The sequence below is a fragment of the Colias eurytheme genome, chromosome 3 (assembly GCF_061535395.1).
Source record: "Colias eurytheme isolate Ceu_HAF_F1 chromosome 3, ilColEury1 Martin Lab GWU primary, whole genome shotgun sequence".
Lineage (NCBI taxonomy): Eukaryota > Metazoa > Arthropoda > Insecta > Lepidoptera > Pieridae > Colias > Colias eurytheme.
The window spans coordinates 10195205-10212028 of NC_142982.1; the positions used below are offsets into that span (position 1 = coordinate 10195205).

At 32.8% G+C, this 16824-nt stretch overlaps 2 protein-coding genes across 2 annotated transcripts in view; one reads left to right on the plus strand and one right to left on the minus strand.

Annotated features, from left to right (window-relative positions):
- 5-HT2B (5-hydroxytryptamine receptor 2B) overlaps nucleotides 1–16824 on the plus strand; it is a 101081-nt gene that overhangs the window by 13152 nt on the left and 71105 nt on the right. The window lies entirely within an intron of this gene.
- Nucleotides 1903–3732, minus strand: LOC149909940 (THAP domain-containing protein 6-like). The gene is made up of 3 exons (XM_090118604.1): nucleotides 3379–3732; nucleotides 2791–2956; nucleotides 1903–2119 (listed from the first exon to the last, which is right to left on the minus strand). Exons 1-3 carry the CDS (start codon nucleotides 3447–3449, stop codon nucleotides 2045–2047), a joined length of 312 nt encoding a protein of 103 aa, XP_089974730.1. The 5' UTR covers nucleotides 3450–3732; the 3' UTR covers nucleotides 1903–2044.

Here is a 16824-nt window from a genome sequence, read left to right on the forward strand (position 1 = left end):
GTTGCTGCATGATATATTGTCAAAAACATCCATACAAGGAAGGAAGAAAAATAAATTTGCTCCCTTCCCTCATGGTGCCTAAAAATAATATGACATAATTTAAAATAAATTTTATGTAGAAAATTAACTAGGCATTTATTTTTTATTTTTTAGCTCAGTTTAGTAATAAATTTTACTAAGAGCGTATACGCACTATGCGGGTAACCGCATTGCGGGTAGCCGTCCGGCTGACCGCAAGCACAATTATGTACGTAATATTCATTTCTATGCGCACTGTATGATATTGATATTAATGAATATTACGTACATAATTGTGCTTGCGGTCAGCCGGACGGCTACCCGCATAATGCGTATACGCTCTAACAGTTCTTTTAATTATTTATGGTAGTACGTGTTTATTCAATAAAAGTTAAGTAGTCACCTACTATGCAGTCACTATTCCACGCGGACGAAGTCGCGGGCACAGCTAGTTGTGTTATACAATTGGTTAAAATACTTGTAGTTAATAAAGTAATTGAAATGAATTGCCTCAAATTTAAGATGTGTAAAATTTTTGTTTTAAGTATGTGTATTACACTAAAATTAATATTTTTGTTGTGAGCCTTGTTTGAGTTCTGCCTGGGTCTATGGATGAGAACAGTACTGAATTATATTTGATGTATATCTTCCTCCCATTTATCAAAATTATACACGGTTTTTGATATTCAACGTAGGTTTTAGATTACACAACCAACATACCGTCTTGATTTTCTATATAATAAATGTAGATATATCTGTAATTCAAGTTATAAAATTCTTACTAGGTAAAAATATGCAATATATTAAAGAAACTGAATAAATTAAAGCGGAAAGGAAGCAAAATATTCAAAGATAGAAAAGAAAAATTGTCAGAAGAAGTAACAGAATAATTTTTTACGGGGATATCGTTCACGGACTGTGACGGAGTATTCCGTAGACGGAGAATCCAATAGACACCGGCAATGCGTGTCGCAGAAAGGGATAGAAAAGATTACGTCACAATATTTAGGGTTACCGTATGAGGGAAAATTTACCCCACAATTTGTAAGATACAAATCTCTCAATATCATTATTCACATAAGTGGATAATAATGAGATATCCACATAATGATATTATGTAGATACATACTTACATGTCTATACTTAATATTATAAAGAGGAAAGGTTTGTAATTATGTATGTATGTATGGTTTTCACGCATAAACTACTGGACCGATTTCAAAAATTCTTTCACCATTAGAAAGTTGCATCTTCACTGAGCAACATAGGCTATATTGCATTTTCAAAAAAATTAGAGATCCTTACCAAAAATGCAATAATGTATCCTTAATAAAAATTCTGTCATCGCGTGCGCTGCGGAATCTATTGAAGATAGAACAAAAAAATGTTCTACGGTATTATAGAATGGATCAATATCTACAAGAAAGTCCGCGATATTCCATTCAAAAGATATAACGAATTTTTAAAAGTGTCAATTTACAGAAAATAGTAGGTATACTGTATAATTCAATGAGGAGGCGTAGTACGGGACGGGGTGAAGGTGAGTAGGGAAGGGATATTCGCAGGAACTACTTTGATTCCGATTTGAAAAATTCTTTCAGTGTTAGATAGCCCATTGATCGAGGAAGGCTATATTGTACCGTAACACTAAGACCAACAGGAGTGGAGACACGCGGGTGAAACCGCGGAGCGCAGCTAGTATATAATAAACATATTACTTTTAGATGGGTAATACATATTATGTATATACACATACCTATATATTATATAATTTGAATATATATCATTATCATAATCCCATATGAAAATGTGTATGTAATGATAATGCAGATGAAAACTCGATTGTTTATTATTTTTTATAAAATAAAATAATGTTTATTTTCGTAAATTAACAGATACACACTTTAATTATATTGACCAACCCGCGAAGGCGCAAAAAAAAACGAAATTTACTTAATAATAATTTATTGTAATAAAAAAATTACATTTAAATTATCTCTAACTTAATTAACTACGTCCCTCCGGTTCAATGTTGGAACCAAGAGTGTCCATTGTCTTCGGCGGGGCAGCGTCGCGGTGGTGGTGATTGCCGTAATACTTTCTGGAACCGCAAAAATTTTTTCAAGTTAACAAAACACTAGAAATTTCTAGTTTTTTGTTCAAGTTACTTAACTTGAAAAAAATATTATAAACAAAGTATTAACATTTTTTAAACTTTTATGGCGCGATCTTGTTAAGTATATTTATATGAAGGGCTCCAAAAAGTGAAATATTTTACCGACAATTATTTAAACATTTTTTTTAATGTGCAATAAGGACGGAAGTTCAAAAAAATTTCGTTAGTTAACATTTGTCTATAAATGTAAAATAATATCCTATTATAATATTATAAAGGCGAAAGTTTGTAAGGATGTATGGATGTATGGATGTATGGATGTATGGATGTTTGTTACTCTTTCACGTAAAAACTACTGAACCGATTACAATGAAATTTAGCACACATATAGAGGGTAACTTGGATTAACACATAGGATAGGTTTTATCCCGGAAATCCCACGGGAACGGGAACTATGCGGGTTTTCCTTTGAAAACGCGGGCGAAGCCGCGGGCGGAAATCTAGTATATAATAAAATAATATAATAATAAAATGTCTATAAAAGTAATAAAATGCACAAAATAATGTTTTTCTACAGGTGATTAAATTTTAAAAACATAAAACATATAAAAGTTGAGACTTTAATTGATAAGATTAATATGCCACTAAATATTTACCAGAATAGGTACAGCATAAGGATATAGCATTGTAAGTTTTTTCTTTTGGATCAACATTTTTTTCTCAAAATGGTTGCTGCAAATTTTTGATGACGGTTTTGGTTTCCAAGCTGTTCGTCCTGTAGCTACAATCCAAATTTTTCGTAAATTATCCGGTCCAGGAAAACTGGAAAAAGCCATTGAATATTTCAGATATTTAATTAAATACACACTGCAGAATATATATTATTACTAGCGGTCCGCCCCGGCTTCGCCCGTGGTACCTACATGTTTTTAACTATCCTATCTCTCAAGTTGGATCGAACTGCACATGGTGTGCGAATTCTATTATAATCGGTTAAGTGGTTTAGGAGTCCAATTGAGGACAAACATTGTGACACGAGATTTATATATATTAAGATTTCCCATAATAGTGGGTAACAATTTGTAGAAAAGCTGGCAACACAAAATTTTTTAGGTTAAAATTTATAATTGTTATTTTTGTGGTTTTTAAACAATGTATTCAAGTCAACAGCACGTGATACACAATATATTAACACGCTAAAATATCACGAAGGCCTATTAACTGATAAAGAGTTGTATACTTACGAGTGAAAAGACAATCCAGGCATTTTCGTTCCACTATCACTTTTACACCCTTTAACACTACACCGCACCATGGTATTATTTTATAAGGTATAAACGGTAAGTTTAAATTATGCAAAACCAAACACAATGAATTACTTCTAACTTATAACATGTAAAAACTATATTTTTAGGGAAGACGATAGTTAGCTGTCAAACTTTGTTTAGCAAAGTAGGTTGCTTTTCTTGAAAAAAGTGGCACGCTGGGTGAAACAAAAAATTTTATCGTTCTCTCTCATTTCTTTACACAACACCGGCATAAGTTGCTCTTTTTCTTGTGTGAATGCGACATAAGATATCAATTTGTCTATTGGTTTCTCTGTCTACGGAGTATTCTAAGGTCATTCCTTTTGACATTTGTAATCGCAAACTTACAAAGAGTGAGAATTGCTTTAAAGTTTTCGTTTAAAACGTTTTAAAGGATATTGAAAAAAAACATAAGTATTAGAAAAAGTATTAGAACTAAATTTGTATAGTACAAGTACCTACTATTCACATATTTATCAGCCCCCCTAGTCAAGTGGCTTTCTGTTAGCGTAGCGTTCAATAGAATAGACTACGAATATATGAGACTGACGTAAGCTGTAGATACGTTTATCTACAGCCTACGTCAATCTCATACATTCGTAGTCTATTCTATTGAACGCTACGCTAACAGAAAGCCACTTGACTAGGGGGCTGGTCTGTATGAAATTTGGCAGAAATAGATAATGTTTAAGCACATACGCATAACACATTACACATTACGCAGCTGTATATGACCCGCGCTCACTTACTGTCTAAAGCTAGTCAATTTATGTGTAGATAATATTTATGTAATGAAAATATATTATATTGTACATGACTTATTAATAATGAAACATTTTATTAAATTTCTCGACTCAAAATATATTTTAAGCTATATTCCAAACTAGTGGTCCGCCCCGGCTTCGCCCGTGGTACATATTTCGCAATAAAAGATAGCCTATGTCCTTTCTCGGGTATCAAAATATCTCCATACCAAATTTCATGCAAATTGGTTCAGTAGTTTAGGCGTGATTGAGTAACAGACAGACAGACAGAGTTACTTTCGCATTTATAATATTAGTAAGGATATTCCATGTATAGATTTCTGTCTACAAGAATTGGAATGTCATTTCGTTCATATTTATTTGGATTGTTAAATAATTACGTATTGATGTCTTTTATTACAGATAATAATCATATTTTTTATCAACTTTTTCCTCTGTCATAAATAATTATGGGTTATTATCATTATGTTTTCTGGCTCATTATTGACACAAAAACATGGCTTCAAATTCCGCTTTGTAATATTATTTGTATAACAACAAGTTTGTTGGACGTTGTTGTTATTAATAAAAACTCAATTTGGTACTTACATTATGTAGAGTATCTACATATCAAAGCTTTATTGCGTTACAGTTTTGTCGGTTTCGGAACATCGCCTTTAGGAAAACCCTAGTTTTTGTATTGAAATTAAAAATTAAAGAGTAGATAAAAGTGGTAAGCTGTAGAATACAATTATTTTTTATCTAAAATCCTGAATGCTTCAAGAAACAATAATACCAAGTATAGCTTCATTGATTTTTAAACCAACTGTATTTATCTTATGACAATATACATTTCATACCATTTTTGTTACTGGTTAATATATCAATATACATTTATAATTACTCTTCCCGTAACTCATTAAGCATTGAATTTTCAGCCTTTCGGCTACTTTAATCATCGACAGCATTAATTTACCGTTCATCCATAATGTGATTATTTCGGGAACGCTTGTTTTGTACCGAATAAAACATGTACCTGTTCGTTAATATACTTATCATAATATTCATCGTTATTATTTTAATGTGAAGTGTCACTCGAATTTGTACGATAATGAACCTTCTGTGTTTTATATGAAAATAAAGCCAAGTTTCGAAACGGTCGCAGTATCGTGAAATTTGTAGTATTCGTATAATTAATTAATAATGAGGGATGTAGGAATTTGTTATTTGTTAGTTTTATGTCGAAGTTTCTTTTCACTGTAGTATTTATTCAATATTTTAAACACAACTTCAAAACTTCAGCTAGTTTTACATTTTTCATTCGATTTACTTTTTTATATTAAAAGTGAAGTCCCGTGTCCCTTTGTCTCCACCGGGAATCGGACCCAGGACCCCTCGGTGCTACGCTATTGCGTCAACCACTGTACCAAGAAGGCAGTTTGTACCATACTCTTGTACATATTAATAATAAAAAAGCCTTTTATTTCCATACAACCTTTAACAATTTTACAATTTGTGTAAGTGAAATTTAATATTAATTAACTACCTGTTATACTTTTGTATTACACAGGCTAAATAAGAATAACGCAAAATACTCTAAAATTCAACGGTAATATAAAACTCACAAGACTTGAGCGTATTTTTCAGGTCTATTCTACGAAACCCATTAGGAATACGTTCAATCTATCCATATTATTCCATCAAACGTATTGAATAGTAAATTAAATTAAGAATAAATAACGCTCAAGAAATCTGGAATAATTTGCTTAATTCACTTATTCAGATATTTATTAAATTCCTAAACGAATTTGTCAGTCGTCGAAAAAGTCGTTGAACTAACTAATAATCTTTAGAAGCTTTTTGAAATGTCCTTACAAATGTACAAGGTAATCAAAACTTTGCTCATTATAGTATTTGTGTAAACGAATAAATTTGGCAATAATTATTAATTAAACATTGTTGGCAACTAATAAATTCCTTTTACATTATTAATTAATACTAGCCGCTCATCCCGGCTCATCCTAGATTGACCCAGGATAAAAAGGAATACAATTTATATGCCCAACTATCTTAATAATAATAGCCTATGTGTGTCAGAAAATGTAGCTTTCAGCTGGTGAAAGCATTTTTCGAAATCGGTCCAGTACTTTTCATGTGATAGCTGTGTTATCTACGTATATTTGTAAGAAAATATTACAAATATACATACAAAACACATGCATTTCCTAATATTCGTTTAAATTGCAGTGTTCTTAGGTTGCTTTTCCACCAGAGATGTGGGAGGATGTGTAACATATTATTTTGGCGTTTGAAGCAATACTTATTTCTTTGCCACTCACACGCAGACGAACTGGAAGGAATTAAGCATTGTAAGGAGGCGTAAGGACAGAATTATTAACTTGCGGTTTGTACACACCGCAGCTGCTAAACGTTTCCACGGTTTCTTAGGTCCACTTCTTTACAACAAAATCAATAAAATCTTAAACATTCGCAATTTGACATTAACTGAACTGAAAAACAAACTAACAAACTTATTACTTACCCTCTCTTACGGGGAAACTGAAGATTTTCTGAAAGCGCAAATATAACACTTTAAAAGAACCGCATATCATAATTTTATTAATCACACATACACAGACACACACACACACACACAAACACACACACGCACACACTCGCACTCGCACTCACACTCAAATACTCATACACACACATTGCATGCCTGAAATTTGAATGTTTTTAATTCCGGTCTTTGTACTTTTTTTATTTTTTGTTTTTGTACATTTTTTATTTATTTATAGTGTAGTGAAATTTAAATTTGTATAGACTATAGTACAATACTGGCTATGGCTAAGTCTAATGTGGAAGGCGTCGGTCGTCTCTAGCACAGGTTTATACCTAGTTGAGGCGATCGTCGAGTTTGTATTATTTTATGTCACTGTATTGGTACTCAATAAATGATTTTTTTTTTATTTATTTCTTTACAAATACATCCCTCGCTACGTATCCTTGCACATCTCTGGTGGAAAATCACCCTTATAACGTTAACACGAGCATATTCTACAAGCGCGGGAAAAGTGACAGGCAATGGAGTGCTCCTCAGAGGTAAACCGTAAAAACACACGAGCATTCCGCGCATTTCCAGGCAAAGTTTATTAATAGCCGTCTACAGGCCACAATCCCCGCTGGAGCCGTGTAATGAATTCCTGCACAATTCATTCTTTACTGTCAGCAAAGACTATTTATTCGGGCATTCTAAACTTCACGCTCAATTTATTTGGATGAACCGCAAAATGCTGCCGGTTCAAAGCTTTTTTTAATATCTTTGTCCGTCGTAAAATAAACGTTTTAACGTGATCCATGAATATTTAGTGAATGCGTGTGGCATAGATATTTTTATATATTATGTTTCGTTTATTCGATTAAGGGCCGATTTTTCAATGCTTGGATAAAACTTATCCGTCCAATAAAGTATTACACGATATTATTAAAATGTCACGTAAACTGTCAACATGTTATTAAAATGGTAGTTTTATATACATTATTCGACGAATAAGTTTTATCCAAGCATTGAAAAATCGGCCATATGGAGACGACACCGCCTACATCACTTATGTTCCGCTCAACATACGCCATGTGGCGTATGTTGAGCGGTTTTTAGGGTTCCGTAGCCAAAATGGCAAAAACGGAACCCTTATAGTTTCGTCATGTCCGTCTGTCCGTCTGTCCGTCTGTCCGTCTGTCACAGCCGATTTACTCGGAAACTATAAGTACTACAGTGATGAAATTTGATGGGAATATGTGTTGTATGAACCGCTACAAAAATATGACACTAAATAGTAAAAAAAAGAATTGGGGGTGGGGCCCCCCATACATGTAACTGAGGGATGAAATTTTTTTTTTCGATGTACATACCCGTGTGGGGTATCAATGGAAAGGTCTTTTAAAATGATATAAAGTTTTCTAAAAAACATTTTTCTTAAAGTGAACGGTTTTTGAGATATCAGCTCTCAAAGTCGTAAAAAGTATGTCCCCCCCCTCTATTTTTATAACTACGGGGTATAAAATTCTAAAAAAAATAGAGGTGATGCATGCTAATTAACTCTTTCAACGATTTTTGGTTTGATCAAAGTATCTCTTATAGTTTTTGAGATAGGTTGATTTAACTGTAATTTATTATATTTGCTGCTACGGAACCCTTTGTGCGCGAGCCCGACTCGCACTTGGCCGGTTTTATTTTTTATGGTTTTAAAGTGAAACGCATCAAATATGCCTTCGTGTGTGTTACGATATTACACAAATAATACAAATAATACGGAAAAGTGCAAAGGAATAACTTTAATCGGTAAGTACCTAACCAGATAATAATTTTTAAAACTTAGTTAGAGCAAAAAAATGGCGCACAGATTTTGTTCGTGGTGTCTCCTCCATACGTAGTAATATTATCTCAATGCCTAAATAACGTCGAACGACCTCCACAGAACTAAAAACGACTGATAATTGTTGGATTACATTTCTTAACGAGAATTCCAACCAGTATTATATAAAACCTTTTTGATCGTGAAAATTTTTAAATGATCCAACAATGACTGCCTTTGACAATCCATCTCAATAGTTTCTTTTGTTTTATGATCACAATCTTTTTGCCGTTTAAAATTTCTAAAGGTCTGCTTTGTCCATTCAAAGTTCTTGAAAGAATGCTCTTATAATTAGATTCAACCTTAAAATAATGTCTCTCGTTTTATTTTTGATAAATGTAACGTAAAATAAAGAAAAGGAATAACAATTTTATGATAGAATAATTATAATAAAATATTTATTTTAGGTTTCTAGATAAAACTAAAAATTTTTTCGAATACAATTATGGACTATTATAATTTATTTTATCCAAATGTTATCAAAGCAAGTCTTCTTTGTCATTATTAATGACATAAATATAACTATATAATATTTAGGCAGGCTATATTCCTCACATTTCTATCTTAGAATTTAATTTAGAATCTAAAAGATATTGTCTGTGCCTGCTTACAACACATTACTCATTAATTACGAATATTTTAGTAATGTTTTACATGAGAAATACATTTGTACTCAATTTAATATAAATTTGCAGATCTTATATAAGTATATAAGATATAACAAGAATTACTAATGATTGTGTTTAAATTATCCTCACGAATTTATTTCTTGCACGACCTTCCACACCGACCTTTATTTAGTTTATAAATAATTTCTAATTAAAGACACAATTAGTACGATACAATATTTTACTTAACAGATAGTTTTACATTTTTTCAATAAACAAACGTTTAATTCGCTAGCTTATTGCAAAAATTTGTTCAATTAGAATGTGTGTGTGAAAAATATAATAATTATACAACTAGCTGCACTTTGCGGTTTCACCCACATGGCTCCGCTCCTGTTGGCCTTAGCGTAATGAATATAGCCTATAGCCTTCCTCGATAAATGGGCTATCTAACACTGAAAATTTTTTTCATGTCGGACCAGTAGTTCCTGAAGTTAGCGCGATCAAACAAACAAACTCTTCAGCTTCTTAATATGAGTATAGATAAGTAGCTCCACTTTTATTCTGTTTCTAATTTTATTACAATTGGTTTATGAGCACCATCATCAGGTATAGCTAAAATTTAGAAAAAAAGACGTGTGGCACTCGGGGACTGCAGCGGTAAAGCTATTGCATAGCATGCCTTCAAGCCACACCTCCGAGCCCGTCGGAGTGGGGAGCGTGAGGGTTTTTCGTTACGGAATTTCCCGATTCGGTCCCCGCGCTCAAGGCCCGCGATAGAAGCTATGCAATAGCTTAATAACCTCTAAAATGCAGTTCCATCAAGAGCCAAAGATACAAAGTTAATAGAACAAACATACAATAACATTCACTTACATTTAACTTTCCAGGAATATGAAACGATTTGCAGCGTGTGTTCTTTAATAATAATAACATATTAAAACCCGCAAGGTCTTTGTAAGCCCGAGGTAATGAATTTAATACTGCGATCTTGGCTCTGTTTATGCAGCCTGCAATCTGCATGGTAATATCATCTACACTGCTATATTGTTTTACTTGGTACTTTAATCATTTCTCCATGTAATTGCTTTATGGAATTTCTTATAGGTTGTTTCGAATGACTATACTAATTCAAGGTATGTGTTGTATCATTATAAAACTAAAAAAATGTTTAAAGTAGTATGCCATCAAAAAATGAATCTTGTTTTGTCGTTTAAGAACCACCAATTCACCGAACACACTATAGCTCTACTTTTAGAGTATCTTTGCTATTAGGTTTTTACGAAACTGAGAAACGGCCCTGTTGAGTATAGACGGTTCTCTTGTTCTACAAAAAATACTTCATAAAGAGCACCTGTCCACTCTAATATGGGACAAATTATTGTGTGTCCTGTTTCCCATACAATCTTTCAATTTACAAAGAATCCTCATATTATATTATTTTCAGTTCCTAGTTACAACAATAGTTCTTTGGAAACAAACGTCCAATATTAAAAGGTAAAAAATCAATATGTCTTCATGCAGTGCATTCTCATTGCCAATGTTTGCGTCAATGTACTAAGTTTCGTTAAAAATTCAAGACGGGAATTAATTCTTTGTGTGTTTTAGAATTCCTTTGTTATTCTATTTGCATTATGTTGTCTTCATTTACTTGATAGGTACATTCTTTTGTTTAACAATGTATTGTTTGTCTTTGACTAAATTGTTTAATAGAACAACAACTAATAAAAATTTCAATAAGTTTTACATAACATGTTTGGTTCCTTCTTACCTCGTAAACAGTTGTATGTCGTATCAGGATTCAATCTTATTTTTATGTGCATTTCAAATCATGGTTTTCCATTTTCGCCGTCAATACAAATTCCCTATTTCCTTATAGACTTTACAGCTGTTATTTTTCGGAAGCAAGTTATTTATGGTTTTATATAAATATACGTGCTTTTCAATACTCTTTTAGTTTTCGTTCCTGTGGGATTTCCGGGTTTAAATCTATTCTATGTATTAATCCAAGTAACCCTCATGTGTGCTAAATTTCATTGTAATCGCTTCAGTAGTATTTGCGTGAAAGAGTAATAAACATACATACATTCATCCTCATAAACTTACGCATTTATAATATTACTAGCGGTCCGCCCCGGCTTCGCCCGTGGTACATGTTTACGTTTTCTCTACATAAGAACCATCCTCGTACTTCCAGGAATATAATAAAAAAAGAATTATCGAAATCGGTTCAGCCGTTCTCGAGTTATGCGCTTACCAACACATTTTGCGATTCATTTTTATATATAAGAAGATAAGTAAGATAGGGTATTAATTTTTAGAAATAGCTATATTTTTGGCATTTATTCTTATTTGTAAAAAAGCTGAATGAAAAAGTAAATAATCATTGACCATATTTCCATATAAACCTTTCATATCATTTTCTGTATGTATTTCAATATCGCATACATGCCCGAGTCACGTACAGAATTTCCATTTTTAATCCTTTTCTATACATATATAGTTACAATATCACACAATACGACCCCTATACCCCGTATTACTCATCTCATCTAATAATAAGTCCAATATTAGTTTCAATACAACTTTCAATAAATAAACAGACAAACATTTGCTCGGTTGCTCGATTGCGGCCGATAGCAACCCTGAAAGCCTTTAAAACTATTTAATTATAGATCAGTGATCAAAAAGACAAATAACCGTAATCCGTATCAACTCTCAACTTCAAACGATTTCAAATTCGCGTAAATGTTGCTAAAACTCAAACAAACTTAAGTTTTGTTTGAATTATTAATGATAAAGGTCTAATTTTGACGGTGCCACCCCTATTTCTTTATTAATTAAATGATTAATGTTATAATACAGTTAGAACTCGAAAACGTTTTAGACGCTCAATATTTATTTATTTGAATATAGTTTAGAGCAATGTTTGTCTGACCGTCTTGATTTTAATTGATGTTAATAGTATTCGTATTGAAGTTCAACTAATATTGACTCTGAATTAATACAATATAATATAATAATTAATTTACCCACTTTACATGATAAATATTTGCACAGACGAAAAAACAAAGAAGTAAAAAGACTTTATCCCAACCATGGACAGTGTTTCAGTTGTTTTAAATTCATAATATTTTATTTCCAAAAATATTTACCTATATAATTGTTAACATAAAAGTAAAGCAAAATACAAGAAAATTGTCTAGAAATATCTTGCCGGTTAACAAACTTGTAAAGAACCTCGTTAAAAACATAACCATTCTGGTTCTTCACCACAGGTATTTAATCTAAACTCGATATTGAAACACGTATAAGTATAAAATCCAATATACCAGGCGGATACAGTGCAATTAGTGTCGGCGGATGTGAAAGGCCCGGCTAAGTTGTATGTATAACCTCCTTATAACGAGTTAAGACGACTATACATTCGGTACACGAGCGATAACTTTTATACTGTATGAAACTCGTAGTAGAGAAGGACAGTGTAGGATAGTTTGGTCAGTTTTCGTGACAAAATATATTCAACTTACCGCTCGCGACTTTGCTAGCTTTCTAGAAAACTTGCCAAATTATATATCTTGACACATTCTATCTATTAAAAAATCGAATCAAAATCCGTTGTGTAGTTTTAAAGATTGAAGTATACATAGGGTAACAATGTAGTTATAAAACTCGTAGTTGAGAGGGAGAGTTTTTATAACTTCCATAATGTATATGTCGGAGATAGTCATGGTACGTGTAGTCAGTTATCGTGATAAATTAGATTCAATGATGATTATGATATTGTTAGTGTGTTCATTTCTTTTGATTTATATAAGATATTCGTTTTATTTTAAATGCATAGATAGGCCATTCCTTGTTCAATCACTAACCTACACTTTAATATTATAAAGCTGAAGAGTTTGTTTGTTTGAACGCGCTAATCTCAGGAACTACTTTTCCGATTTGAAAAATTCTTTCGCTGTTAGGTAGCCCATTTATCGAGGAAGGTTAGGTTAGGCTATATATCATCTCGCTAAGCCTAACAGGAGCGGAGCACTGCAGGTAAAACCGCGGAGCACAGCTAGTCATGTATAAACTGTAGATAAATAGATAGATAATTAAGGACATAGACGTTTTTTATCAGCTAAACTCAAAAAAAAAATGTGAAATAATCACACTAATAAAATTGCATGTAACAGCAGCTTAAGGCAGACCGAGCTTATCTTATAGTAACCGTAGAGTACCTTGTTAGACGCGTGTTAGGGAACAAATGAATTTGAAGCCAATGTACGCTGAAAGTATAAGATTACGTGTTTTAACGAGTTATTATCGAAGTGAGTAGCTGTGAAATAAGATTATATTATGTAGGTATTTATTCAACTACATTGTTTCGTTACCTAACGAGTTATTATCAGATAATAGCTGTGAAATAAGGAGATATGTAGGTTTTCGTTAACTTTATTATTTTGTTATTTTATTATCTCCATCTAACTTGAATTTAAAAACTATTGTTGCCACAATTAAGTTAGTTTGAAAGGCTTTTGTTAACTGTTGTTATTATAGTAAGAAATTTTGCAGAGACGAGATTAATGAAAAGAAAATTAAAACTATAATATTATGTTAGTTTAGTCCATAAGTACATTACATTAAATAGAATTACCGTTTTACAAAAAGCGCTAAAACACTCATAGTCAGGTAATAAAAATGGATAGCATTTTGATTATTGTAGGTACTGTAAATGAACTCATTTATTGCAAAAGATAATAACCAATAACCTTTATAAAATATACCTTTCTTACTTAGTTTCTTTCGTCGTGTCGTCGTCGTTCTTACTCTTATCTATGGTTTGCAGAAACACAATTACACAAACAAACATATTAAAACGATTTCATAAGTCAAACAGTCCATATTTAATTCCAAAGGTCACACATCGACCTTATTGCGTATTAGATCAAGAGCACTGTTCATTAAAGCAACCTTTGTTGGTGACACAAAGAAACATGTCGGCGAATGATCGATTGTCGGTTTGTTATTCAGTGCCGTAATATACCTTAAGGATGCCCTGTATCAAACAATTTCGGGGCCCATTAAATTTATATTATCAAAGTGAAACTTCTTTAGGAGCGTTGAGAGTAAAATTTCAAGGTCGCGTCATAGAAATCGTCATGTCATGGAGTAAGGCTATGATTTTGGTATCTTTGACTGTTGCCAAAGAAGTTTCACTTCTGACACGTGTGCTCGGCACACGCGCTCTTTTTTATTTTATTTATAACTAGCTGGCCCCAGCCCCAGCAGACGTCGTTCGGTCTTATTGCCCCTGTTTCATGTTTCTCTCTCTTCATAAGAACCTTCCTTATGCCTTAACAAAAACGTCAAAGCCGAATTGGTCAAGCCATTCTCAAGTTTTACGCTGAGCTACACATGGCGATTCATTTTATAGATAATAAATTATTGTAATCAATAATAACATTCAATATTTATTTTTATGAAGTTAATCGACTTTTTTACTTAGGCACTTGTTTTTTTCTTTTATTTACACTAATATTTAAAATAATACGGGGCCCCTTATTACAGAGGTACGTCCCTGGTGTTAATCCTTTCGGCTTCGAATTTGTTTTGGTATTACTTGGATACATTGTAAGATGGATGTTCGGAGGGTTGCCCGTGAGATTACATCTGCGCAGGGAAATTAGCTAAAAATACGTTGTATTCGCAAAAGTTTGGAATTTCTTTTTTCACTGACAAGGGTCTGTTTAAAGACGAGAAAGAGTCGTAATGACTACTCTTTCTCGTCTTTCTCGTGTTTGAAGATAGTTTCAAAAATTACAGCTTGAGTGTGATTTTTTAACATTTTTTGTTGCAGTAAACAATTAAAATCGGTTCTTCTATGCTTAAATAAGAATTCCAGACACTTTACGATATATAATGCTAAATTCATAGCCATAATATCCTCGTAAAATATGCGATAAACACAAATTTGAATACCGAATGCATACTAAAAAAATATTCATAACACAATATTTATTTATGTACTTACAACATCTTTCAACCGGGTCGTCAATTATTCTGTTTGTTTTGGTGTATATTGAATCAATATGAATACGTAATAAGATTATTTGCAAGGGTTACCCTTATGACTAGATTTATGAAGGGTTATGTTTGTTTAGAATTAACTGAAAGAAACCTTTATTTTCTGTACGAGTTAAACGAATGGACATCGTCAAATGGTTATTTATTATAGTTATAGTAATGATTTGATATTACTTTACATACACGTAATCAACATGCAGATTTTTTCAAAATTGAATGAACATGATGTTCCTTTTAAATGTCTGCAGTGTTATTGAAAATATTTTTTGAAAATATAGCAAGTGCGACCAGCTTTTTTCATAATTTGAAAAGAATACTTATTCTTATCACGTCACACCAAAATCCATACTAATATTATAAATGCGAAAGTAACTCTGTCTGTCTGTCTGTTACTCAATCACGCCTGAACTACTGAACCAATTTGCATGAAATTTGGTATAGATATATTTTGATACCCGAGAAAGGACATAGGATAGGTTTTATCTCGGAAATCCTACGGGAACGGTTTTTTTTCTGAAAACGCGGGCGAAGCCGCGGGCGGAAAGCTAGTCTATACTAATATTATAAAGAGGAAAAGTTTGTAAGTATGTATGTATGTATGTATGTATGTATGTATGGTTTTCACGCAAAAACTACTGGACCGATTTCAAAAATTCTTTCACCATTAGAAAGCTGCATCTTTACTGAGCAACATAGGCTATATTGCATTTTCAAAAAAATTAGAGATCCTTACCAAAAATGCAATAATGTAACCCAAGGTGTTAAAAAATCCTCAATAAAACTTCTGTCATCGCGTGCGCTGCGGAATCTATTGAAGATAGAACAAAAAAATGTTCTACGGTATTATAGAATGGATCAATATCTACAAGAAAGTCCGCGATACCATATGTCTATCTTCAGTAGTTATGTTACTACAACAACTTTTTTACGTTTTCAAAGTAAATAGAAGTGCCGACAGTAATCAAACCATGTTATCCATACACATATATTAATCCTTATCCCATTAAATTATGTTTTATTATAGACTGTTTCAATACCAGCAAAATACTTTTTAAATGAAAAGAATTGGATATTCCATTCAAAAGATATAACGAATTTTTAAGTGTCAATCTACAGAAAATAGTAGGTATACTGTTCGAGCAGGCCGTAGTGCGGGGGTCACGGAGGAATTCTACCAATATGCGTCTTGACGGAACACAGTGGGGTTTTGGTCGGTAGGAATCCGACATAACCCACGGCCCCTCCCCCGGAGGCCGTGGGTATCTATGAAAGATTTCCCCACTAAAACAAAAAAAAAAAAAGGCCGTAGTGCGGGACGGGGTAAAGGTGATTTTCATGTGATTAAAAATTAAACCTATAGTCCGACCTATAGTAGACTTTTCACTGTAGCGATATCGCTATCTATGCGGGTGAAACCGCAGGGCATTGCTAGTATTGAATAAATTAAATAACTCCTTTCCTAAATTACTTACGTAACAATCAACGACACGCGTAGAACGTACCGTAGCCCCCAGCTACGCACTTGTTCTACGCTTCTACGAA

Bases quoted from the DNA above. Each gene is read 5' to 3' on its own strand.
- LOC149909940 (XM_090118604.1), bottom strand. From the start codon at position 3,449: ATGGTGCGGTGTAGTGTTAAAGGGTGTAAAAGTGATAGTGGAACGAAA. The intron at 2,957-3,378 runs GTAAGTATACAA...GGCTTTTTCCAG, and splicing joins CCTGGATTGTCTTTTCACTC to TTTTCCTGGACCGGATAATT. The intron at 2,120-2,790 runs GTAAATATTTAG...TTGCGGTTCCAG, and splicing joins CTTATGCTGTACCTATTCTG to AAAGTATTACGGCAATCACC.